The sequence below is a fragment of the Rhinolophus sinicus genome, chromosome 5 (assembly GCF_057876585.1).
Source record: "Rhinolophus sinicus isolate RSI-liver-muscle chromosome 5, RSI-T2T, whole genome shotgun sequence".
In the NCBI taxonomy this organism is placed as follows: Eukaryota; Metazoa; Chordata; class Mammalia; order Chiroptera; family Rhinolophidae; genus Rhinolophus; species Rhinolophus sinicus.
In genome coordinates this window covers 43,390,060-43,414,890 of record NC_142505.1, presented here as the reverse complement: position 1 = coordinate 43,414,890, position 24,831 = coordinate 43,390,060, and the positions used below count along the sequence as shown (strand labels likewise).

The 24,831-nt window shown below is 38.0% G+C and overlaps 1 protein-coding gene across 7 annotated transcripts in view; it reads left to right on the top strand.

Annotated features, from left to right (window-relative positions):
• Positions 1 to 24,831, top strand: part of FANCD2 (FA complementation group D2) — a 51,126-nt gene that overhangs the window by 17,632 nt on the left and 8,663 nt on the right. For 5 of the 7 annotated variants that reach the window (XM_088798414.1, XM_074312998.2, XM_088798415.1 and 2 more), the window contains 22 exons: positions 1,200 to 1,343; positions 2,825 to 2,959; positions 4,119 to 4,250; positions 5,367 to 5,477; positions 8,363 to 8,472; positions 9,542 to 9,602; positions 10,242 to 10,361; positions 10,809 to 10,882; positions 11,177 to 11,323; positions 11,854 to 11,954; positions 12,371 to 12,486; positions 13,530 to 13,638; positions 14,374 to 14,484; positions 14,754 to 14,869; positions 16,110 to 16,250; positions 17,510 to 17,626; positions 18,390 to 18,518; positions 18,648 to 18,766; positions 20,972 to 21,082; positions 22,401 to 22,531; positions 23,435 to 23,528; positions 24,027 to 24,149. In XM_088798414.1, coding sequence (XP_088654540.1) covers positions 1,200 to 1,343; positions 2,825 to 2,959; positions 4,119 to 4,250; positions 5,367 to 5,477; positions 8,363 to 8,472; positions 9,542 to 9,602; positions 10,242 to 10,361; positions 10,809 to 10,882; positions 11,177 to 11,323; positions 11,854 to 11,954; positions 12,371 to 12,486; positions 13,530 to 13,638; positions 14,374 to 14,484; positions 14,754 to 14,869; positions 16,110 to 16,250; positions 17,510 to 17,626; positions 18,390 to 18,518; positions 18,648 to 18,766; positions 20,972 to 21,082; positions 22,401 to 22,531; positions 23,435 to 23,528; positions 24,027 to 24,149 — 2,552 coding nt within the window. The remainder of the gene's footprint in view (positions 1 to 1,199; positions 1,344 to 2,824; positions 2,960 to 4,118; positions 4,251 to 5,366; positions 5,478 to 8,362; positions 8,473 to 9,541; positions 9,603 to 10,241; positions 10,362 to 10,808; positions 10,883 to 11,176; positions 11,324 to 11,853; positions 11,955 to 12,370; positions 12,487 to 13,529; positions 13,639 to 14,373; positions 14,485 to 14,753; positions 14,870 to 16,109; positions 16,251 to 17,509; positions 17,627 to 18,389; positions 18,519 to 18,647; positions 18,767 to 20,971; positions 21,083 to 22,400; positions 22,532 to 23,434; positions 23,529 to 24,026; positions 24,150 to 24,831) is intronic. The other 2 variants (XM_074312999.2, XM_088798416.1) reach the window with 2 other exon arrangements.

Here is a 24,831-nt window from a genome sequence, read left to right as displayed (position 1 = left end):
TCTTTTTTGAATTAGTGTTTTTGTTTTCTTCAGATAAATACTCAGAAGTAGAATAACTGGATCATGTATTAGTTCTATTTTTGAATTTTTTTGAGGAACCTCCATACTGTTTTCCATAGAGACTGTAGCAATTTACAATCTCACCAACAGTGCACGAGGGTTCCCTTTTCTCTGCAATTTTGCTAACATTTGTAATTTTTTGTTTCTTCAATAACAGCCATTCCAGCAGATGTGAGGTGATACCTCATTGTTGTTTTGATTTGCATTTCCCTGATGAGTAGTGATGTTGAGCATCTTTCATGTACCTGTTGGCTATCTGTGTGTCTTTGGAAAAATGTCTGTTCAGATCCTCTTCCCATTTTTAATTGCATTTTGTTATTTTTGCTATTGAATTGTTTGAGTTCCAAGTAATTGTTTTTTTCTTTTTTGTCCTGCTTTACTTTTTAACCCTGTTATTTATTATTTTTAACATAGGTAATATAAGCCAATTGGGGAGGGAAAAACCCCACAAGAAATCTAAAAATGTTAAATACAAAGTTTCCCTCTACTCTCTGTCCTGTTTTTCAAGCATAATCATTCTTGTAGATTGTTTTCTTCTTCATACAAAAGTTGTATGTGTGTGTGAGGGCAGGCATACCTGAGTACTCTTATACATATATGTACTTGTATATTGTTTTTACAAAAATAGAATTATTGTCTTGCAGGTTGCTGTTTTTTTATTTTTATTACTCAATATGTTGTCAGTATAGTCTCGTTCTCTGTAATGGCTGCATAATATTCTTAAAATGACGATCATAATTTATTTAATCTTTTTCATATTGACAGACATTTACAATCTCTCCAACTTTACACAACGTAATTTTCCTAATAATAATGAAAATATTTACTGAAGTTGGCAAAATGATTTAATCATTTTTCTTTAATAAATGAAAATATTCAAAGTTATTTCTATAATATCACTTTCACTTGTACTCCAGTGTTTCTTAAAAGATACCAGTGGTTAATAGTTGTGGCACTTTGTTTCTCTGAAAAATATTTCTGGGTTTGTGAAAATGGATTTACTCCCAGGGGCATGTTGAGCAAGTGAGTATCATCCATTCTGTGTTTTAATGGGAAACAGTTGAGAGCTGCTGTTTTTTGTGGTAAATGTACTGACTTATTAAACTATTTTCCTGTGGTTGCGTATTTCCTGACAATAGACTTTTGACCTGGCGATGCTTATCATCATATACAGCACCAACGCTCAAACAAAGAAGTACATTGAGAGGGTGCTAAGAAATAAGATTCGATCAGGCTGCTTTGAAGAAGAACTGCTGCAGAGTGCATTTTATATTCATTACTTTGTAAGTGTCAGAGAATTGGACTACATTACTGTGAAAGGTACAGAGAGGTCATTTTAACCTTTCCTACCCAGTGTGGGAATCCTGACAACACCACCTTTGCTGGATGTGGATCTTTGACAGGGACTTCAGTATTTCAAAACATAGTCGGATTGTTACTTACCTTAATTGAGACATTGTTGACAAAACCAACCTAAGTTTTTTTTCATCTTTTTAACAAAAAGGTCACAAAATTGATTTATGTTGAGCTTAGTAGACTTAAATTCTTTTTTGTACGAAGTATTTGAATTCTGATCTTCTAATTACATACTTATGTAACTTGATTTTTAACCTGGAATGGAAGGCTTTACAACTCCCATGTAAAATTTCATCATGTTAACTTCAAGCCTGTTGAGACTTGCAAATTTTAATTTTGCAGTAATCGTTTTAATTATCTAGTTCTGTGCGATTAGCTGCTTTGACAAACTTGCCTTCTGTAGCTGTTCTAAGCAGTTTTTAAAAACCCTGAGCATAACAGGATCAAAGGAATGGCTAGTAGAGATATAATTATGCATCTATTGAACTATAACTATTTGGCCATTCAACATTCTGACCTGAGGTGATCATTCCTGTTGAAATGTAAACCATTCAAATTAGAATTTTGTAAGCTAGGAATGGTGTTTTCAGGTGAATAATTAGGATTATAATAGTGTATACCTTCTTAGAAAACTGGTAGACCAGTGGTTTGGGGCTTGGCTTAGGAACTATTGAAAATATGAAGTCGGATTTTTAAGATTTTATATTTAGAAACGGATTTAATGTTTGTATTATTTTATGGTTCATTCTGACAATGATATATGTTTTGGGCTATAATTTCCAGAGGGCAGAAACCATGTATAATATTTTTTACTACATTTTCCTCAGTAAAGCATTATACCCAGTTCAATGCTTAATTTAAGATTATTTTTTTTAATTGTGATGATATCAGTAAAGAAGCTGGACTTAATAACTTATTTTTTACTCTGGGTCCATTAAGGCATCTTAATGTCTGAAAAACATTATCATGAACAGTTCTCTTCTTGATCTTCTTTAAAAGAAATTGTTTTAATTAGCATTGAACCTTATAGATTGATTTCAAATCATAACCAAGGCAGAGCAGGCCTATTACGTCCCCAGGGAGGCAGTATGATTGAATGAGGAAATTGTGATTTAGAAGCTCTGGCTTCTAGTGCCAAATTGGGCTGATAGGAATAGTGCTATTAAGCTTGTAATTTAACATATTTGAGCTTCAAGGTCAATTGTTATTTATATGTTGAATCCCATTGATCCTGAGAGAAAACTCAGAATGATAAACGATTATTCTGAGTAAAACAAAGATGAAGGTTCCTTAAGTTAAAATGAGAGTTGGCAAGGAGAAATCTCACATCCCCGAAGGGTTAGCAACTCTTGTTGCTGTACTGAGTTTCTCCTACAGCTTGTTTTCTCTCTCCTCTTCCTCTCTCAAGGTTCTTAAGGATCTTTGTCCGTCCATTCTATCGCTGGCTCAGAATTTGTTGCACTCCCCTGACCAGAGTATCATTTTGTTTGGCAGTCTCCTATACAAATATGCATTTAAATTTTTCGACACTTACTGCCAGCAGGTATGTTGAAATATTTATTTTGGAAAGGAGGGAAAAGGGAACAAATGCAATTCCAAGTGACTTGCATGTGATCTGATATTTGTTGTTGGTTGGAGGCATTGAAGGAGAAAGCACTCTGAACTGGGAGTTGGGAAAAGGTATTTCTAATCCTAGTCTCAATAAAATGAAGAGATGGGACTGGAGGATCTAACTCTGTGTTTTGAGCTCTAAAATTTTCTGCATCTAAAATGAAGATCCAGATCAGATAAACCATGGCTTAAAGGGCTGGGGTTGACAAGCAGTTTTCACAGTATAGGAATTACAGTTTTAAAATTTAGTTGCAAATAATCAACTGCCAGTTGATCTTCAAGTGCTCTAGAAAAAAAATGTGGCAAAAAAACCAATGAAGGAGAAAGCCTGAGGGCTTAAACCTATTCTCATGAACACGAGACACAAAATTTAATAGCACACAACTAGAGAGGGAGGGCTGTACTTGTGGAAAGTAGTTATAAAAACAAAGAACGAAATGTCTCATTCTGTATTTGTTATATATACTATACCTATTATTAACAATATTAAAACACACTTGAATGGAACTCTTCAAAATGAAGTTAAAAATTACAAATTGAAAACAGGGAAATCGACTTAGCTGGCATGAGCTAACTATTGCAGCTGAGAAAGCCATGTGACTCAGTATGGAGCAGCAGTATAAAGGAAAGGGAGACTGGCCTTTAAGACATTTTTTGGAACCATCTTAATGTCTTAAAAACACTATCATAGCCCATGTTTGCGTGAAACATACAAGTCTAACCGATAAAAACTTGCACAACCTTTAGCTCCTTAAGTGCCATTTTTTTGGTAGATTAAGTACAAGTACAGCTTAAAGGCTAATATTTAACCCATATGACAAAGAGAAAGACGATTCCAATGAACAAAACCAGCAGGGCTTAGCGAGTGCTCACTGATGAATTATGGGACATGACTGAATGGTAGATTGGCAGAATCCTAAGCCTCCTGAATCCAACATTAATGAAAATTAGATACTAAAAGTAGATGATGGGGTCGGGTGGGTTGGGTTTTTAATCAAGATGAGATTGGAATGGCCTCGGGCATGAACCCCTTTAAGATGGCCGTACCATATTTTTGCCTCACACTGCCCTGTTGACTCTTCTCTGTATAGGAAGCTATTGGTGCATTAGTGACCCATGTCTGCAGTGGGAATGAAGCCGAAGTTGATACTGCATTGGATGTCCTCCTAGAGTTGGTAGTTCTAGACCTATCTGCTATGAGGCTGAATGCTGTCTTTGTGAAGGTATATCTGAGGGATACTTACTATGTTAGCAACAATTTATTTTGTACTCTACATATTGAGAACTATAATCGATAGGGGACAAGAAGGAGGTGAGGTGATGGGCAAATAATAGAAAAAAAAAATAACTCACCTATATATGGATTAATTCATGCAGCAAATACTTCTTTATACTTAGTTATGTGCCAGGCTCTATTCTGGGTGCTGTGGATACGAAAGTTAGTCCTGACTGATGGAAAGTAAGACACATAAGCAAGTCATTATAAATACAACCTAATGAATTCTTTAATAAAGTGCTAGAGATACAACAGAGGAGGAATAGTTAATTTGGATTGGGGAACTGAAGACGTCTTCAAAGAGGAGATAGCATTTCAGTGATTCCTGAAGGATGGGAATGATTTGATGAGAGAAAGTAAGGGAAGTGCATCTAGGCAGAGGACGGTTTGAACGGAAGCAAATTGGCACCTTGTCCCTGGTGTGTCTGAGGGATGGATGACAAGCAGACCAACGTGATTGGCGAATAGGTTATATGGTGAGCTGGTGGGACGTGAGATTGGGAAGACATGGGACAGGGACAGATTGGGAAAGGTCCCAAACACTGTGCTAATGAGTTTCAACTTTATAGACAGTAAGGAGCTAGTCCAGGTTTTTAACGGAGTTGACATAACCAAGTCTGGGCTTTGAAAGATAACTGTAGCTCATGTTATCCTCATATTAAAGATGAGAAAGCTGAGGCTTCGCCCAAGGTCAAAAAGTCAGTGCGTAGTTCCCTTGTGACTCCTTCAGAATAAATAAGTACTTCATGGAGTAGAAGCTGAGGAGGGATGATGTGATAAGGAATACAGTGGAGACATGACTTTTGGCGTAATATTGTTTTCACTAAGAAAAATTCAAGAGTGGAGAAAAAGAGAAAAAGAATAAGGAGAACTAGGAGGTATGTTAGGATGACTAAGCAGAATGTCAGCTCTCCGGGCCCTGAGCATAGCCTTAGAGAACTTTAGCTTTTGTGGAACAGATGCCTGCCTATCTATGTATACCTCTTATAAGGATTTAATGTTTTTGATTTAAAGGAAATAAATGTTAGTTGTTAACCACATCATTGGCATTTTTTTCTCACAGGGCATTTTAGATTATCTGGATAAAATGTCCCCTCAGCAAATACGAAAACTCTTCTGTATTCTCAGTACACTGGCATTTAGTAAACAGCATGAAGGCAGCAATCATATCCAGGTAAGAGGCAGTGTGTTGAGAAAGAATCGTAAACCTCTTCCATTGAAATTTACTGAAAAAAATCACTCCAGCCTTTGTAGCAGTAGAAAACAGAGTACATAACCATAGCCCCCAGCATTTGTTTATTCTTTTCTTTACCACAGACATTAAGTGCCTACTGTGTGCCAAGCACTGAGATGTTAGGTATATGAGACCTTCTGCCCTTAAGGAACTTAGTCTGTTAGGGTAGACATGGGTCTGTAATCAGCTAACTGTGAAACGGAGTAAGAAAAGCCCTTCAGGTTCTGTGCTGAGTACCTTGGCACAGAGAATTCTCTTATTCCCTAAGGAACATCTACATCTAACATGAACTTCATCAGGGCTAGTTTTCATTTCTGGACACCATTCATTGAAAAAGCTAGGCAAAGGACTAAAAGAAGAGATTCAGGTTGGAATCATAACTCATAGCTTTTTTGTATCTTTGGTGCCACCCTGTGGCAGTAATCCACACTAAACTATGACTTTGAACAACCAGCACCATTTTTTAATTAAAAAAAAAAAGGCTAGGTACTATGCAGGGTACAAAATTCAAAAGTATAGAAAGGTAGTGAAAAATAAGTCTCCCTTTCAGTCCTCTAGGCATCTAATTCTCTAAAGCCAATCACTTTTACCATTTCACAGGTTTCTGAGATGTTCTGAGCATTTACAAATTTGTATTTACCTATATTCTACTCTTCCTCCTCTTGTTCTGCATCTAGAGTTTTTCGTCTAACAGTACATTTGGAGATTGCTTCATATCATTAATATAGAGCTATGTCATTTTATTTTTTAGTTGTAAAATATACATAGCACATTTTACTATTTTAGCCATTTTTAAGTACAATTCAGTGGCATTAAGTATATTCCCAGTGGTGTACTATGGTCACCACTATCTATATCCAGAACTTTTTCATCGTCCCAAGCAGAAATTCTGTACCCATTAAGCAATAACTCCCATTACTCTTCTCCCACCCCCTGGTAACCTCTCATCTACTTTCTGTCTCTGATTTTGCCTATTCTAGGAACCTCGTTTAAATAGAATAATGCAGTATTTGTCTTTTTGTGTCTGGCTTATTTTTCACTTAGCATAATATGTTCAAGGTTCATCTATGTTGAAGATGTTCTATATTTTAGAACTTCATTTCTTTTATGGCTGAATAATATCCCATTGTATATATATATCACATTTAGTTTATCCATTCAGCCATTCATGGACACGGGCCTTTTTCCGCCTTTTGGTTATTGTGAATAATGCTGCTATGAACATTAGTGTACAAGTGTCTCATTGAGTCCCTATTTTCAATTCTTTTGGGCATATACCTAGAAGTAGAATTGCTGGGTTACAGGGTGATTCTATGTTTAACATTTTGAGGAACCACCAAACTGTTTTCCACAGTGACTGCACCATTTTACATTCCCATGAACAATTGAGGGTTCCAATTTTTCTACATCCTCACCAGCACTTATTTTTCATTTTTTAATTATAACTATCCTGCTGGGTGTGAAGTGGTATATTACTGTGGTTTTGATTTGCATTTCTCTGGTGGCTAATGATGAGCATCTTATCATGTGCTTACTAGTCATTTGTATGTCTTCTTTGAAAAACATCTATTCAAGTCCTTTGCTCATTTTTTAAATGGATTGTTTTTCATTGTTGATGTGTAGGAATTCTTTATGTGTTCTGGATATTAACCCCTTACCAGATGCATAATTTACAAATATTTTCTCCCATTCTGTGGATTGTCTTTTCACTCCCGATAGTGTCTTTTGATGCAGTTTTGATGAAGTCCAATTTATCTATTTTTGTTGTTGCCTGTGTTTTAGAATCACAGTAAAGAAAGACCATTGCCAAATCCAAAGTCATGAAGATTTTCCCTTGCGCTTTCTTCCAAGAGCTTTATATTTTTGACTTCTAAATTTAGATCATTGATTTGCTCTGACTTAATTTTTGTATATAGTGTAAGATAAGGGATCAACTTCAATTTTTCGATTGTGAGTATCTGGTTTTCTTAGCATCTCCTGTTGAAAACAGACCATCCTTTCTCCATTGAATAGTCTTGGCACCTTTGCGGAAAATCATTTGACCTTCTATATGAGGGTTTATTTCTGGGTTCTGAATTCTATTCATTAGTCTGTATGTATTATTACGTTAGTAGCACACTGTTTTGATTACTGTAGCTTTGTATTAATAGTAATTTTGAAGTTGGGAAGTGTGAGCCCTCCAAATTTGTTTTTTCAAGATCATTTTGGCTATTTGGGGTTCCTTGAAATTCAAAATTAATTTTAGTATGGGTTTTTCTATTTGCAAAAATGCTATTGAGATTTTAATAAGGATTACATTGAATGTGCGTATCACTTTGAGTGGGATCATTATCTTAACAATATTAAGTGTTCCAGTCCATGACCATGGGGTATCTTTCCATTTTTTAGTAGTTCTTTAATTTCTTTCAGCAATGTTTTGTAGTTTTTAATGTACAAATCTTTTGCCTCCTAGTTAAATTTATTCCTAAGTGTTTTTCTGTATTATTTTTGCTGAGCAACCAACAACATTATGATAATTCACATATGCTTATTGAGCAGCTATCACAACAGTAACAATAATAACTGTTGTTATTGAGTGTCTGCCATGTACGAGGCATTGTTCTAGGAATTTTTCATAATTTTTCTTTGGTCCTATCAAAACATTCCTCATTTTATAGATGAAGAAAATTAAGACTCAGAGAGATGAAATGACTTGCCAAAGGCCACACAGGTAGTAAATGATAGAACCCTGGTTGTTCCAGGCTTTTTGGCTCTGATATCTGTAGGCCCTTTTACTATAAACCGTTCCAGCATGTTCACTTTTCTCTGTCATTGTCTCCTTGCAGGACGACATGCACTTGGTGGTACGGAAGCAGCTCTCTAGCACCATATTCAAGTACAAACTCATTGGTATTATTGGTGCTGTCACCATGGCTGGCATCATGGCCGCAGACGGGTATGCATGGTAATTCTGACTTCTGTGGCTCAAGTTCAATTAATCAATAGTACTTTGTAAAGTATTATTTTGTAATACTTTACAAAACAAAGTATTACGTTGTGCAGACATCATTATAGCAGTAGACATTAAAACCATAATAAGGAAAGTGAACAAATGTTTGTTGGTACTTTTCCATGGTCCTTTCTAGTCTTGACTGTATGTACCACATACAGTTTTTACAGAATTGTGATCACAGTCACTGTAATATATTAAAAACTAGGGATTGCCAAGAAATAAAGTTCTAGAGCTGTTTCCACAAAAGGGAAACCCTGATCCTCTTGGAATGCATTTTTCTGCATCTGCTCCTCTCCCAAGTACTAGACAATACAGGCTTTTCCATTGCTGTGTTATGCCTGTCTGGGACATCATGTTTGATACAAATAAAGTATTCCTATGGATTTTCCCCCCTTGTACTTTGATGCCACAATTGTTGCATTGAAAGAAGCATCAGATTTGGGGCTTGATAAGATATTTTCATTGCTAAATGATTTTGGAATACAGTTCATGCTGCTTGGAAGTGATTTGTCAGGAATTCTTGAGGCCTCAGGAGACAGCCTTAGAGTCAGCATTAGTAACACTTAGAGGTTACACAGTGTACTAGTTAAGAGTTCATTCTCCGGAGCCATACTGCTTGCCTGGGGTCAAATACTAGCTCCATTATTTATTAGCTGAATGATCTTGGGCAATCCCTCTCTGTACTATACGTCTCTGTGCCTTTGTATTCTCACATCTGTGAAATAAAGATAATAATAGTATTTACTTCATAGAGTTGTTGAGAGCATTAAATGGTTAGAACAATGCCCAGTGCTTGCTCTTGTAATTATTACTAATTTTAGTGTAACCTTCAGAAAAATCTGGAGAGCCATTCTTTGCTCTAATCCACAGTTTGTGTGGCCTAAATAAATACTCCTCTGTGCCTTCACGCACTTTTATCTCCACCCCTATCCCAGGGAAGGCAGGATTCTTAAACTTACTGCCATTTGTTACAAAATGTTACATAAGTGAAGCTAAAATTCCTTGTTTTTAGAAGTAGATCTTCCAGTTTGACCCAAGGGAAAACAGACCTGAGCAATGAACAGTACACACAGGTGAGTGCTTAATATGTCGTTGGATACATTTTTGAGGAATTGAGGAATTGATGCTGGTCACTGTCACTTTACCAGAAAGTGTGCTGCTTTTTTCAAAATACGTTTTCCTGAACTCATAGCTTTTGTGATTTGTACCACTCTTATGGCAATTACCATCTACTGGCTTGGGGTGCATTTATTTCTGTATCTGTCTAATCTCCCTAATTAAGTCATAAATTCCTAGGGAGCAAGAAAGATGGGCCATGTCTGGAGAATAGCAGATTGACTAGAGCATAGGGACAAGTAAGTGTATAATTGGAGAGTCGAAGATAAAGCTAGTTTGGAAATAGAAAACAGAGGGCCTTGAATGTGAATCAAGACATTTTGATTTAATTTTTTGTGTATAGATAGTCCTTAAGGGTTTCTTAGCATAGAAATGGCATAATCCAAGCTTTGCTTTAGAAAAATTAATCTGGCTGCATGTGTCTAGTGGATTGGAAAGAGACGGACTGGTTCCGAGGTTCAGGAAAACCTCAAGTGAGAAGGAGTAAGCTTTGCCAGTGAAATTGGGAAAGGAAAAACCTACTGAATGGGCTGGATGGTGTTGAGGCAGCATTGGCAGCCCAAGGGCCGAACCATCCTCTCTCTTCACTGCGGCAGGTGACCTCCTTGCTGCAATTGGTTCATTCCTGCACTGAGCAGTCTCCTCAGGCCTCTGCACTTTATTACGATGAATTTGCCAACCTGCTCCAAAAAAGAAAGCTGGCTCCAAAAGTCCTGGTAAGGTCACGTGTCTTTTCTTAGAGCAACGAAGCATGAGGGCTGCTTTATTATACATTCTTCAAGCTTTTTTCTCGGTTGCTCTGCAAAAATAGATCGTCCTCTGAGCTCTCCCATATTCTAACTCTTCTGACTCCTTCTGCCCCAGGCCTCTCCGCGGAGGCGTCCTTCCCATAATAACAGTAGTAATGGTGAGGTGTAGATAACGTTGTTGCTGATGTTGACAGCCAGCTTCTATCCTATGCCAGCCACTGTGTTAAGCACTTTTCATGCATTATGTCTTTGCCACTTCATAATAACGAGGTGTGTATTAGTGCTATTTTTAGAAATGAGGAAAGTGAGGCTTAGAAGTGAGGAAACTGAGGCTTAGAAAGGTTCATAGTTTGTCTAGGGCTCCATAGCAAGTACACCCTGGACTGTACAGCCTTTTTTGTTTGCTTCCTAAAGGAATGGGTTGGGCAGACCATCCTTAATGATTTCCAAGACTCCTTTGTGGTGGACTTGTGTGCTGTTCCAAATGGGTAAGTACTGTTTACCCACTGACTTGATTGTACTGGTGAAGGAATTATGTCAGTAACTGGTACAGACATCACAATGCCCTTGACCTCAGCCAAGTCTAGCCCATTCCCACAGTTTCTTTCCTCCCCACCCCAGAATCCCCAGCTCCAAAATTGCTAAAAGGTTCCTTAGCACTATTCTTTATCCTGTTTTTCATTTCCCCTCATAATAGGGGAGATTGATTTGTTCCAGTGGTTTTCCCCCATAGACTTGCATACCCTTGAGTCGGGGCATCAGATTCTGGGTTCTCTCCACAGTGACTATCCGTTTCCTGTGAAAGCTCTCTATGAGCTAGAAGAATACAGTAGTTGTGATGGGATTGCCGTTAACCTCCTGCCACTGTTGTTCTCTCAAGATTTTGCAAAAGATGGGAGTAGAATGACTTCACAGGACTCAGACCACAAGTTAGTATACTTTTTCTTTTCCAAAAGCTCTGCTAGTGTTTTGAATATTCACAAGGAATTCCACAGTTCTTGGAATCTTTGGGGAACTTGATTGAAAAGGGTTTCTTCCAAGACGGGTGGTATTTGGATGGGTTAGTGAGAATTGGGTAGACACCCTGTTTTTTTCTTGGACCCTGGGGTTGGGATTTGCATTGCCTCATGACAGCCAACCAGTTTCTGTGAGGCTATTTTCGTTTTCTGTTCTTTTTCCCCCTCTCATAGACATAGTTTTCTGTCTGTGTCGCTCTCACTCCCTCCTTTCACCTTGCCTCCATTTCTCCTAACATATGGGCCTTCATTCTAGCCACCTCTGTCTTCTTCCAATTTAGTTTATTTATTATTTATTTGCTGAGTGTCCATTAAGTTTCTTGTCATAAGTTCTTAAATGTAGACATCTGTTTGGGGCAAAACTCAATTATAAGGTTGGACTCCCTATAAATGTGGACTAATATGCCTATAAACTGTGATCTAGAAATGTTTTTCCTTCCCAGATTGGTGTCTCCATTGTGCCTGCCTCCCTATTTCCGGTTACTGAGACTTTGTGTGGCGAGACAACATAATGGAAACTTGGAGGAGATTGATGGTTTATTAGGTATAGGATGAAGTTATCAGATCCTTTCTTCTTTGTAACTTTTCTTTGGTAAATTTGAATAAAGGGCAGACCAATACCTGGTGTGTGTGAGAAGGAATTTTCTAACTTCACAGACTAGTATAGCAGTAATAATGGAGTTACAAAGACAAAATAATACATACAGAATTCCATAATGTCAACAGATCGATTGTTATTGTAGTTCCATGTCGCTTTTTGGTCCTTGCCCCTGTAATTGTTGTGAAGACTTCTTAATTATATTTGTTGACTGCTGCATAATATGGAAGTAGTTTTGAGACTGATCAAAGCTTGACCTTCACATACAAGTGAAGGGGGAGAAAGAGAGCTAGTGCTAGAGGCAGTATCCAGGTTCTGTTGAGTTGAACTAAAAGGAGTTAGATATGTTTGTTCTCTTTCAGATTGTCCTATATTCCTCACTGACCTGGAGCCTGGAGAGAGGTTGGAGTCCATGTCTGTTAAAGAGCGTTCGTTCATGTGTTCGCTCATATATCTTACTCTCAACTGGTTCCGAGAGGTGAGCAGAGTTACTGGAACATTTCACCTATTATCTGTAGTTCCTCTCAAAAGAAAACTATTTTCTTGGTTCTCATGAGACTCCGTAAAAAGTCTTCCCCAAACACTAAACCCTGTGTGTGTACTTCTCTAGCTGTTAGGTCCCACTCCTTCCTAATTGTACGTACCTTCAGATGTAGCCAAATCGAAATACTAAAATTCACTTAATGTTGTCCATGGTTTACTACCTCCAAGCCTTCTCATGGTATATACTTACTTCACTTACTTCTGCCTGGAATAACTTCACCTTCTCCATTGTGAAAATACTGGTCATCCTTGCACAGGAACACAATGTTTCAATTCAGTGAGATTAATTGAATGATAGTTGTCCCCTTCCTTTAGAATATATTCATGCTTAATGAACTGTCCAATAAAATGAAATATAAGGAAAATGAAATGATGAAAATGATAGTAACATCTTACATCTATATCTCACTTTTTTCACGTGCATATTATTTCTGAGTGTTCATTCGCTTGAATTATCTCTTATCCTCATAGTTATATTATGAGTAGGCAAGAATGGGTATTATCCTTTTTTTAACACATGGAATTGCAGGTACAGAGAGTTCAAAGTCATTAAAATTTATCAAGCATTTATACTATGCCAAATGCTGGGTTAATTTCTTTACTTACACTATTTAATTCGTGTAACAACTATACTCCCATTTTATAGTTGAAGAAATAAAAGCTCAGAAAGGTTAAAGACTTGGCCAAGGTCACACAAGTAAGTAGCAGAATAGGACTTGTTTCATCAAAGTGTGTGTTTCCCTAGCTACTGCTGTTCCACCTGTTACTTAACTTGTAATAACTAGAATTAGGATGAGAAGGCAGATCGCCTATATTGGCCCAGGGCTTTTTCTCTACAGCATCTTGCTGAGAACACTTTTATATTACAGACTAAATTCACAGATCCTGCTGCTGAATCTTTTAGCTCTGGATGGACAATGTAAACAAGGTTAAATCTGAACAGTTGGAAGTATGAGGATAGAATTTGTACTTTTGCAGGTTGTAAATGCCTTCTGCGGGCAAACGTCGCCCGAGATGATGGGGAAGGTGCTCGCCCGATTAAAGCACATTGTAGAGCTACAGAGAATCCTGGAAAAGTACTTGGCAGGTAAGGGAGGTGTCCTACTCAGACAGCAGTGAGGCGATAAAGAATTTAGCTCTTCAGCCAGGCTCAATGATCGCTGTTCCCTACCCATCTAGGACAAATGTTCAACAAAATTTTAAAAATGACTGCATCCATTTTCCTCTCACTGATAACCTCCAAGAGCTTTTGCTGCTTGAAAAAATATAAAACATTGGTTGGGATTTTGTGAAGTTACTTTGCTTCTTCGGAGGTCAAACTTCTGGTGTGATTTGCCTTCGTGAACATAATTATGAACCCATAGTAAAGCCAAAAGCTGTTCATACCTTTTGACCATTAAGTAAACTGGTCCTTTTAAAGTGCTGGCTTGATTCTCTGGTGAAAAAAATGAAGCTTCCCTCAGGCCCTCATCTAAATCACTATGTAAAACCAACTGTTACGTGACCAACTATTGCTATTATCTTTAGATTATAAATGTAAATTTATTTTTAGTCCATATCTGCTTGGATATTTTATATCATTATTTAGAATGGTTTTATGTTAATTATAATCAGTTAATATGATATTCCCATAAGTTATCTCTGGCCATTTTCCTAAGCCAAAACAGTTAATGTCAGATGACTTGAATGCATCTTATAGGCAGTCAGCCATGCCTGGTGTTCTGGAAACTAGTTTTTAAGTCAATTAGGTGATCAAACATTCCCAGTCTAATGGTGGTATATGGTTGTTATATGTTGAGCTTGTGCCTGCTATCTGTTTCAGTCACCCCAGACTATGTTCCTCCCCTCGCAACCTTTGACTTGGAAACTGTAGATGTAATACCTCATACTAGTACAGCTGTTTCAGCAAAAATCAGAAAACAAGGAATGACAGGTAAGTATGTTCTTATCTTCTTATTCTGTGTCTCCGTATGAGCTGCACTGAAGTGACGTAAGAGATTATACACATCAAGACATCAGTAATTGGAAAGATTATATAATTGAACCATTTCTTTGGAATGGTTATAAATGAGCTATAATTTGAGGTTATAAAATTACCTCCTCTGTCTTTAGGTAGTCTTTAGTAGGTTGTTTCCTGAAGGCACTGATATTTAGCAGACATGATTATTGTGTTCTTGAATCACTTGTTTCTTTTTGAAATAGGAAGAGGAAAGAAACGAAAAAGAGGTGGCAACAAAACATCCTCCCATGACACGCTTTCAAAGGAGGATGGTTCAGAATGTGACTCTACACTACCTGATAGAGGCCAGCTGGAAAAGGTATTGGAATGATGCGTATCCATAAAGGGTGTGACAGCCCAGTGAGAATAACAGAGGGCCAGCTTCATTCTCTGCATTTTACAGAGGGAAAAATTAGGACCTTGCAGTGTCCCTCTCAGTAGCAGAGTTCAGGTTAATCTGCTGATAGTGGTCAAGTTACACTACCACACACTGTTTTTCCTCATTTTCTTGAGCATTTGCTCCCTTTTTTGCACCCTAGCAGTACTTAGAATTCTTATAGCAATTTTCAAATTCTGTCTTCAGACATAGTTATAGATATACTTCTTTTAGCCTCTTTCCCCTTCTGATCCCAGATTATCAACTTCTCAGTAAATTGAAATAACATGAAATGCTTTGTTCAGTTTCTGGTACTTAATAACCAGTAGTTCCCTTTTCCTGTAACTCTGCCACTCACAGTAGGGTTCCTGTGTTTGTCGTATTGCCTGAGCCACATGGATCTTGATTATTTCTGTTTCCTTAGCTGCTGTTCATTGAGTGTTTAATATTATGTATAGCTCCTTTCATCCTCCTAAAAACCCCAGGTTAGTAATCCATAACATTTGGTAGGTGAAAAAACTAAGACCCAGAGAGGATAAGTGACTTGGCCGAGGTCATGTGGTTAGTAAGTGCTTAAGCAAGGACGTAAAGCCAAATCTTTTTTTTTTAAAAATTATTTTCCAATTGCAGTTGACCTACAATATTATATTAGTTTCAGGTGTACAAAATGCTAATTAGACATTTATATACCTTACAAAGCGATCACTCCAATAAATCTGTCTATCTGACACCATACATAGTTCTTAAATATTATTGACTATATTTTCTATGCTGTATTTTACATCCCTGTGACTACTTTTATAACTGGCAGTTTGTACTTCTTAATCCTTTTTACCTTTTTCACCCATCACCCCAACCCCCTTCCATTTGGTGACCATCAACTTGAAGAAGCCAAATCTTTCTGTCCCCTAAGCTCATAGAGGACCACACCATTATGCCTGATTTGTCTAATACTTCATCCCTAAGTAGAAACCAACCAGGACCCTCAATGTGTGACCTATATCCCAATATGAAATTAGGTGCTCTGTCTTAGGAATATTTATGGACTTTGGTGAAAGTTGGTGATGTGATGAAAATGTAACTTTACATAAGATGAATGCATAAGCACTTGGAAATCTTCATTAAAAATTAGAGTAAATAGAATCCTTATTTATGCTGTTGGTTGCTGCCCCTTTCTACCCAGGATTTCAAAGGGAAAGAAGAAAAGACAGTGGCACTACAGAACTACCATGCTTTTTTCCGGGAGCTGGACATGGAGGTCTTCAATGTTCTCCATTGTGGGCTTGTGACCAAGGTCATCTTAGATTCTGAAATGCACACTGAAGTAAGTGACAGAGATGAAATTCCAGAACTTAGTCTTCTTTCAGAAAGTGCCTCAGCTCCATTTTTATTTCAAAAAGAACACCATGACATTGAGAAAGGTTGGACTCTGGCTTCCAAAGCCTTTATGTGTGGAAATGAAGATGAATAATCATCCTCATCATCTTGATATTTATAATTCTAAGTTTTTTATGATGTTAGACATTATAAAGGATCTTGCTAAAGAGGTGATCCTTATCTTTGTTACTAACGATAAACTGTTTGGATTACTCTCACAGAGCAGCACTGTTCCAGATTATAGAGGACAGCGCTTTTTTCAATTTTTCATGGCATTTGTTCAGCATCTACAGCTGCTTATGGAGACCTTTTTGGTGTTTGCCACTAATCTAGACATTGGCACCTCAGTAGTATATACAGTATGATGCTTGCCTTCAAATCATTCATAATCTAATAAAGGTAGTAGACATAATTAGCGGTGCATGCTATATTTATTGATGGTTTGAACCAAGTACCAGTGAAACTGATGAGAGAATGGTATTTATAAGGAAATTGGAAGTAGAAAACATTTTCACAGAAAAGATAACTTGATACAGGATTTCATCAGAGTAGAGTTTCTCTAGTTTAAAAAAAAAAAATTGAGAAATAGCATGGATTTTTACCATAGATTTTTATAAGAATGTAAGCTGCTTCAGAATAGACAGTATCTTTTTTTCCCCCCAATCTTTCTATATCCACTTGTGCTTAGAGATTCTCCATAAATGTATACTGAGTTTATAGTTTGAAGTAATACTGCATTTGACCCATTCTGTTTCTGGTAATGTAATACACTTACAGGGATCCTGCCCAGAGTTGGTAGCAAAACATTAGGGGAAAGAAAATGAAAGGATTATTTGATGAACAGAGAAAAGTGAAATTCCCTTGAGTTAGTCATTTTTTTATCCCAGGGTACTTAGAAAATGCACCTTGGGTTCACAGCTGGAAGGATACACAGAGGTATTTATTTCTAGCGAAAAAGTGTATCTTTTAAAGCTACACTATTAAAATTTTGTTTTAATAATTTGAAATTTTGTTTTAATTTAGAAATGCTTAACCTTTTGATTTGTTGACAGAGCACAACAGCCATTTATATGAAGTGGGGAGAATTTTCCCCTTTTTTGGTAATGGTCAGATTCTTCACCCATTAGGAAGAGTAAACATGAAATGTGCTCCCCAGAATAGATGGCTAGGGCATGCTTGGAATTATTCTTTCTTTCCTTGTGTCAGGCTACAGAAGTTGTGCAACTTCAGCCCCCTGAGCTGCTTTTCCTACTGGAAGATCTTTCCCAGAAGGTGGAGAATATGCTGACACCTCCTATTGGCAGGAGAATCCCCTTCCTCAAGGTTAGTATAGGCAGAAGCACAGTCCCTAGTCTCTGTGGATTTGGAAACAAGGAGATCTTAATAGTGAATAAGTTGTCACTTTCTCTGTGTTTGGGTCACTGGGTAGCATGGTGGCAGCCTCATTGCCAGACCATATTCACCTTACTTTAGAAAGGAACTCTGAAATAGAAAACAAAAAGCCACCCAAAATAGGAAATATATTTCTAAATGGCCCAAGCATTCCTGAATCCTGTTCTGTGCTTGGGATTTGGCTTTAACAGCCTCCCAAACTAAGCCCAGGCCCAAACTTCAGTGTAGTGGTCGGCCGGAACCTTGCATGTGTACGTCGTGTACAGGTGCGCCATGGCATCGTGTGAAGGAGCTGAATGATGCAGACAACAAGATGGGAAAATTTTAGGATGTAATACAAGATGTAAACATTTAAACATTCATATATCCATTTACTTGATTCTTTCTTCTTTGTCCTCACTGTTTGCTCTACGTTCTTATCAGCCTAAATGATTTGTATTTCTGTGTGAGCTTTATCTCATTAGTAATTATGGGTCTATACTTCTCAAACACTGGTCATACTCTACAAAAGCCAATCTCTTTGTTACTTGATGATGGAGCAAGATTCCTCTGTCAAAATAGTTTTAGGCCAACAGTTAGTTTGTTTTTCCGCCCTTACCTGGTGGCACAAGTTTAACTAAACTCCATAATAAACTCTTAGTTTCAGAGAAGTTATTCAGCAGTTTATTCCCCAGTAACTCTGAATTTATTATAGAGTAAAGGAAGCCAGAATATTGGATTCTCACATCTCCATCAGAGATCTGCCCATGAAATTGCTCGTTGTATTGTTCAACTGCTGACCCCAATGTGTAACCATCTGGAGAACATTCACAACTATTTTCAGGTGAGAAGCCTATCTTATCCTTGTAGAGACTTAGAAATCACTAATATATTTAATTTTTGCTAAGAAATATTGAAGGAAAATGAGGGCAGTTGCTAAAGCAACTGTCCTAAAAGCATTTTTTCCTTTTAGTGCTTAACTGCTGAGAATCATGGTATAGCTGATGGACCAGGAATGCAAGTTCAGGAATACCACCTAATGTCTTCCTGCTATCAGAGGATACTGCAGATTTTTCATGGACTTTTTGCTTGGTGAGTGTGTGGCAAGTATGGTAAGTAGAGGTAATCCAGTATGTACTCGATTTTACTTGGTAATCACCAAAGCACTAAGGTATAGAAAAGAAGGAAAAGGCTCCAAAGCCTTATGTAAATACGGTACTTATTCTTTTGGAGTGTTTTTGTCTACATCATTTCATTTGATCTTACATCCTCTGTGTCATTTGAAAATGAGATGACTTGCTATTGGCTAACCTGTAATAAATCTGGCCATGTGATTCTTAGCCGATTCAACACCGGAGAGATTGTTACTTAGAAGTTGTTACTAAACAAGTTCTGGATAAATTCCAGATTATGTGGTAAAGAGCTTAGTAGCACAGTTGGAGCTGGAGTGTTTAGAGATGCCTTCGTGGAAGCAATGGGACTTTGTCAGGGCCTTGAAGGATAGATGGCCTTTTGGGAGGTAAAGGAAGGGGCTGGAAGAGCCAACATGGGCGAAAGTGGAAATGAGGGAGGTGTGTCCATTAAATGCTTTTGTTCTTCCGGGGCTGGGTCCTGGCCCCTCTGTTCTTTTCGGTTTCCTGGGCAATCGCACCCAAGCATAAATTTGTGATAAAATTTGTCTTCTGAGCTATAGGCATTTATATCCAACTGCCTACTCAACACCCCCTGAGATGTGTCATTTACACCTCAGACTCATCCCATCTGAAATGGAGTGTATCATCCTTACCACTGCTCCTTCAGCTTTGCCTGGCTAGGTCAATGGCACCACCAGCTGTCTGAACCAGAAACCAGAAGTTATTCTTTGTCCTTTCCTCTACTCTCTATTTTTTCTCTCTCATGTCGATCACAGAATTCTGTTGATTTTATCTTCTAGATAACATCGAAATAGCAGCTGTTCCCGTCCTTCTCTACTGCTTCCAGACTCCCGTCACCTCTCACCTACTAGATTGTTTTCATAGTTGGTCTCTCTGCCTCCGGTTGCCTTCCCTTGGTCCATTCTTCACATAACAGTCAGAGTGATCTTCCCAATGAAAACCCAGTGTTATCCTATCCCATCTTTGGTTTCTGATTACCCTTAGATTTTTCTTGAGTTCAAACTCTTTTCCCTAGCTTGCAAGACCTTTTATTGTCTGACTCCTGCTATGCCACTCATTGTCTTGTACTCTGCTTTCTAGCTCTCCTGAATTAATTTCAGCACCCTATATAGCTTCCATCTGAAATGCTTCACACGTACTCATCCTTTTACTAGGATCCCCACAAACCTTGATCCCCAGTCTTTTCTAGCTCAATCTTGACATTTAGATTTAAACTTCGTCAGGGGCATCTTCTCTGACCCTTAGGCCAGGTAGACCTTTCTGCCTCTCTGACCCCAAGTTTTTTTAATAGGCTGGTATTTTCCTATGGTAAAACTTATTACATACTGTTATAATTACATGTTCATCTGTTTTCCCTTGGAGAAAAAAATAAAAAAGAAGAACCTGACCCATAATAGGCCCTCAGAGTACACTTGTTGAAAAGAAGAAAGACTATCAGTGGTGATGTGGAAATGTTTCTAGAGGAGAAGATCTAGGGGTTCAGATTGTGCTGGGCCTTGAATGTTGTCCGGGGAAGCAATTTTGGAGTTTTATGATCACAGACATGATACAATGAAAGCAGTGTTTTAGAGGAATCCTTTTGGCAGCGGTGTGCAGGAGAGATTGGAAAGGAATGCAAAAAGACAAGTTAAAAAGTATTGCTGTGATCTCCACATGTGATGATAAGGGCCTGGCCTAGAGTGATGGCCTTGGCTTGAAAAGGAAGGGACCGTAGGAAAGAAAATCTGAAGATAGAATTGTCAAGACTTGACTTAATAATATAGAAGGAGTAAGTTCTTTATTGAGCACCTACTATGGATTAGACATTGATTTAGCAATTTGACAAAATTATTCCTGTTTTTTTTTAGAAGACTGAGACTTATCTCCAACATGTAGGGAATGAAGAAGAGCTTTTTTCCCTTGAAATTAAACTTAGGTGGATTGTTATGTCTTTAAGGAAAGACTGCTTTGGATACACTTCATTTTCTAGTCTGATATTCAGAGCAGTGACTAAATTTGGCACTTGAGTACATTCAGTACTCTAGTTCTCCTTTTTCCTCTGTTGATTTATTGATGCTACAGACTAGCGGCCAGGATCCGCAAATGCTGTCCAAGCAATCTTCTTGCAACTAAGCTAAACCATCTTACCTTGATTTTTCCTTAGGAGTGGATTTTTTCAACCTGAAAATCAAAATTTACTACACTTAGCCTTTGAGACCCTTACTAACCGACTGAATCAGAGAGAGCCTGACCAGTCCTTGGAAGAACTGCTCACGTGAGTCTGACTACATATCCCAGAGAGTTTCCCAAGAAACTCATAGGAACAAGATTGGCAAGATTTCTTGGAAATAATTTGGGTGTCTCTCAGTAGTTGTAAGGGAAATTGGTATTTTTGGTTACTTTTCCTCAGTTAGATGAGCTTTCTCACCTATGTATTCAAATAAATCCTGAAGCATCAGAAACCATTGAACAAGTCATCTACATCTTCATGCATTCTTCATCTTGTAAAGTTTGCCTTTTTGGGTAATAATGATGACAGCACTGACCATCTATATAGTTAACTCTTTTATTATTTTTAATTAAAGTTTATTAGGGAGACAATGGTTAGTAAAGTTACATAGGTTTCAGGTGTACAATTCTGTAATACATCACCTATATATCACATTGTGTGTTCATCACCCAGAGTCAGTTTTCCTTCCATCACCATATATTTGATTATAGTCAACTCTTGATAATCCTGAGATGTACTCTGTCTGCCAGTAGGGTTGGGTAATTAGGTGGCAGCTAGTTATCATTGATTGCCTGTATCCTTCCCCAAGTCTTGGAAGAAGAGGAGCCTAGGTTGAGGGCAAGGCAGTGGAGGAGAGAGCTGGGGAGAAGATTGAAGGGGCGTGGCTCCCAGCCTCCTACCCCAGCTTCAACCAGACTAATGTGGTTTTTCTCTCACCTCTGCTGGTAGCCTAGGCTGTCACTGGGTCTGCAATCAATGCTTGTCATCTCTACCTTTAGGGAAGGACCTTCTTTCTTTTTTTTGGGGGGGGGGAACCTTATTTCATTTTAAATTTGTTTGACCTCCTTCCCACCAATCAATCAGGAGTTGACTCTAGTTTTATTTCAACTACAAGTTTGAATTGTGACTCCTATCTCCCATTACTTCAGTGTATTGAAAGCTGACAATATATGGTACATTTATTAAAAGCTCTGCTTTGTCTGCTTCATAATTTCCTTTCACTTTGTCCCTAAGAACCGCGGCATAATTGAATCATTTTCTCAGTGTGCTGCCTAAGGCCTTAAAGAGCACATTATTGATCCAGGGTTGCACATATAAGCATGGCCTAGACTAGTACTTGGGCACCTGGGCACGCATGACCCCTTCAAGGCCTACGTTCCACCACTGGGCTCTGTTCTGCCCTAGCTTTCGCCATACAAAATTATAGTTCTCTATCAAGGTCTTGAAAGAAGGTTGTTACTAAAGTATCTGAAAATGAGGATTCTGATTAGACCATCAAACACTTAAGTGGACTTGAACAACTCATAGATTTAGATATATCTATAACACTTGTGATGCTTTGTTTTTTTCTTTCTCCTTACAGCCAGAGCTTCCATTACTTGCAGAATTTCCATCACAGCATTCCCAGTTTTCAGTCTGCTCTTTATCTCCTCAGACTTTTGATGGTCATTTTGGAGAAATCTACAGCTTCTGCTCAGAAGAAAGAAAAAATTGGTGATGGGCCCAGATTCTCTTTTTTTTCCTTCATAAATAGGATTAATAACACAAGCTTGTAAACCTGGGGCTTTCTAGGACCTTGTATGTTTTACATGTAGATCCCTCCATAACTGTGGATGTGCCCTCTTGCTGTACCAATAGGACATTTTCCCAGAAGGAGCTATAACTGATCTCTGGTAACATTGCTTAGTCTGAATTTGGTTAGTTCAGCTGACTAGATAATTTTCTGCTTGGCTTCTGTTTATTCATGTCCTTCCTTTATTTTATTTAAATTATCTGAGACATTTGACAAAAAGAGACATAAATCATGAGGTTAATAAAATGGGAGAAAAAAGAGAAATCGGGATTAAGTGTAAAGAAAGTCCTAGCCCCATCCATGATCTCTTTCTTTGATTATCTTTTATCATAACTCTTAGAATGCAGCCCGCTGATTATACATACTGATTGGCAGCACAGACAAAAAGCAAGAAGAAAGTGTAAAACAAACCTTTGGTTATCCCTGTTGATTAAAACGGGAGGGTTTGGTCTGAATCTAGGTGGCCACTGCTTTTTGGCCTGCTCAGGAGGAATAAGACTAGCTTTCCCACTGCCTAGCAACATTCTTTTTCTCTGTGTGTGTGTCTACATAGTTTACGTGTGTGTGTGTGTGTGTGTATGTGTGTGTGTGTGTGTGCGCGTGAAGATGGAGTGAGAGGGTCTTAGACAAATGGGTTTATTTCTGGTAGAACAGCCAGTGGAGCAGGCACCCATGACATTTTTTTTCAAATGATGTTAGACCAGGAACTTTATAGTCAATATAAAAACAATTCTTTTAATCAATAATCATCCCCAAAAGCCTGAAAAACAAGAGTGAGGTCTATATTCCATACATGAGGTAACTTTGTCTTGTTTCTCCAACAGCTTCCCTGGCCAGACAGTTCCTCTGTCGGGTGTGGCCGAGCGGGGAGAGAGAGAAGAGCAGCACCCCGAACGACCAACTCCAGGCTTTGCTTGGGTGAGGGGCTCAGTTTTGGTCCCTATGCCAGTAGTCTTCCATTTTGCCACTTTTGTGGTCCCTCATCTGGTCAAAGACTGAGAAATTTCCTTGGTTAAGAACTTGGAAGCAATGAAATAGGTTTGAAATTAACAGGATTTTGAATATGTGGACCATAAGAACTTCTAATTCTGTTTTCTATTGTCAGCTAGTTTCTTATTAAATCATGCAGGAAGTGCAGAGTCTGCAGTTGTGTTCTGCCTTGTTAACCAATGAGTCGGGTGTTTATTGATTACCTATCATATCCAAGACACATTCACCACTTGCAAAGTGTCTAACTGTATTTCCAATTGAGACATCTTTTTCTTCACCTCCTGTCAAGTATCTGGAATCTTTATTTTATTTAAAAAATTTTAAATGTCAGTAGTTGTTTTAAAGCTTAATACCTGGTAATGTCTCAAGAGTCTTGACTAAGGAATTCCGTAACCTGTATTCGTATCCCTGTGGCTGTTGATGCAGCATCTACCTGGAGCACACAGACAGTGTTCTGAAGGCCATAGAGGAGATTGCTGGTGTTTGTGTCCCCGAACTGATCAACTCTTCTAAAGATGCATCTTCCTCCACGTTCCCTACACTGACCAGGTAAGGGAGTTCTCTCCTCTGGTCCTTCCCAAAGTTAGATTCACACTGTCCAATATATATCATTCCCAAATAACTACCTTATTCTTCATTTGATTCTGATACAGATGGTAGGTACAATCATTCATTTAACACATAGAATGTCTGCGGTGTATTCTTCCTAAGGGGCTCTCAACCAGCCCATGTGAAATGACCTTATTGAGGAATGAATTTTCAGTAGTTACAGCCTTCAAAGGCAATGAATATTTGGTCGCCAAACTTCTCCTATTACTACTTTCATTCTTTAACATGAAATTATTTTTCCAATATTTTAACCACCGTTAGAAGGATAAAGTGATTGGTGTATCTAATCATGTGTGTCTCACTTGATGGGTTTTGTGTCTCATAATATTATTAATGATTATTTTATATTCCTATAGTATTTACAGCTTATGAAACACTTTTACATTCTTTATGTCATTCGATCCTTTTAGGGATTTTGTGGAGTAGGTATCATTAACCCTATTTTGGGGGTTGGAGAGGGAACTTGTTCAAGCTTATACAGGCCATAAAGTAAATATGGAAGCAGGAACCTAAAGTCAGATCTTCTCACCATTACTTCCTGGCTCTTTCCATCCCAGCACCCTATCTCCCTTCATAAAGTTAATTCCATTGTTTCACAAACCACCTACTCGGGCTGATTTCT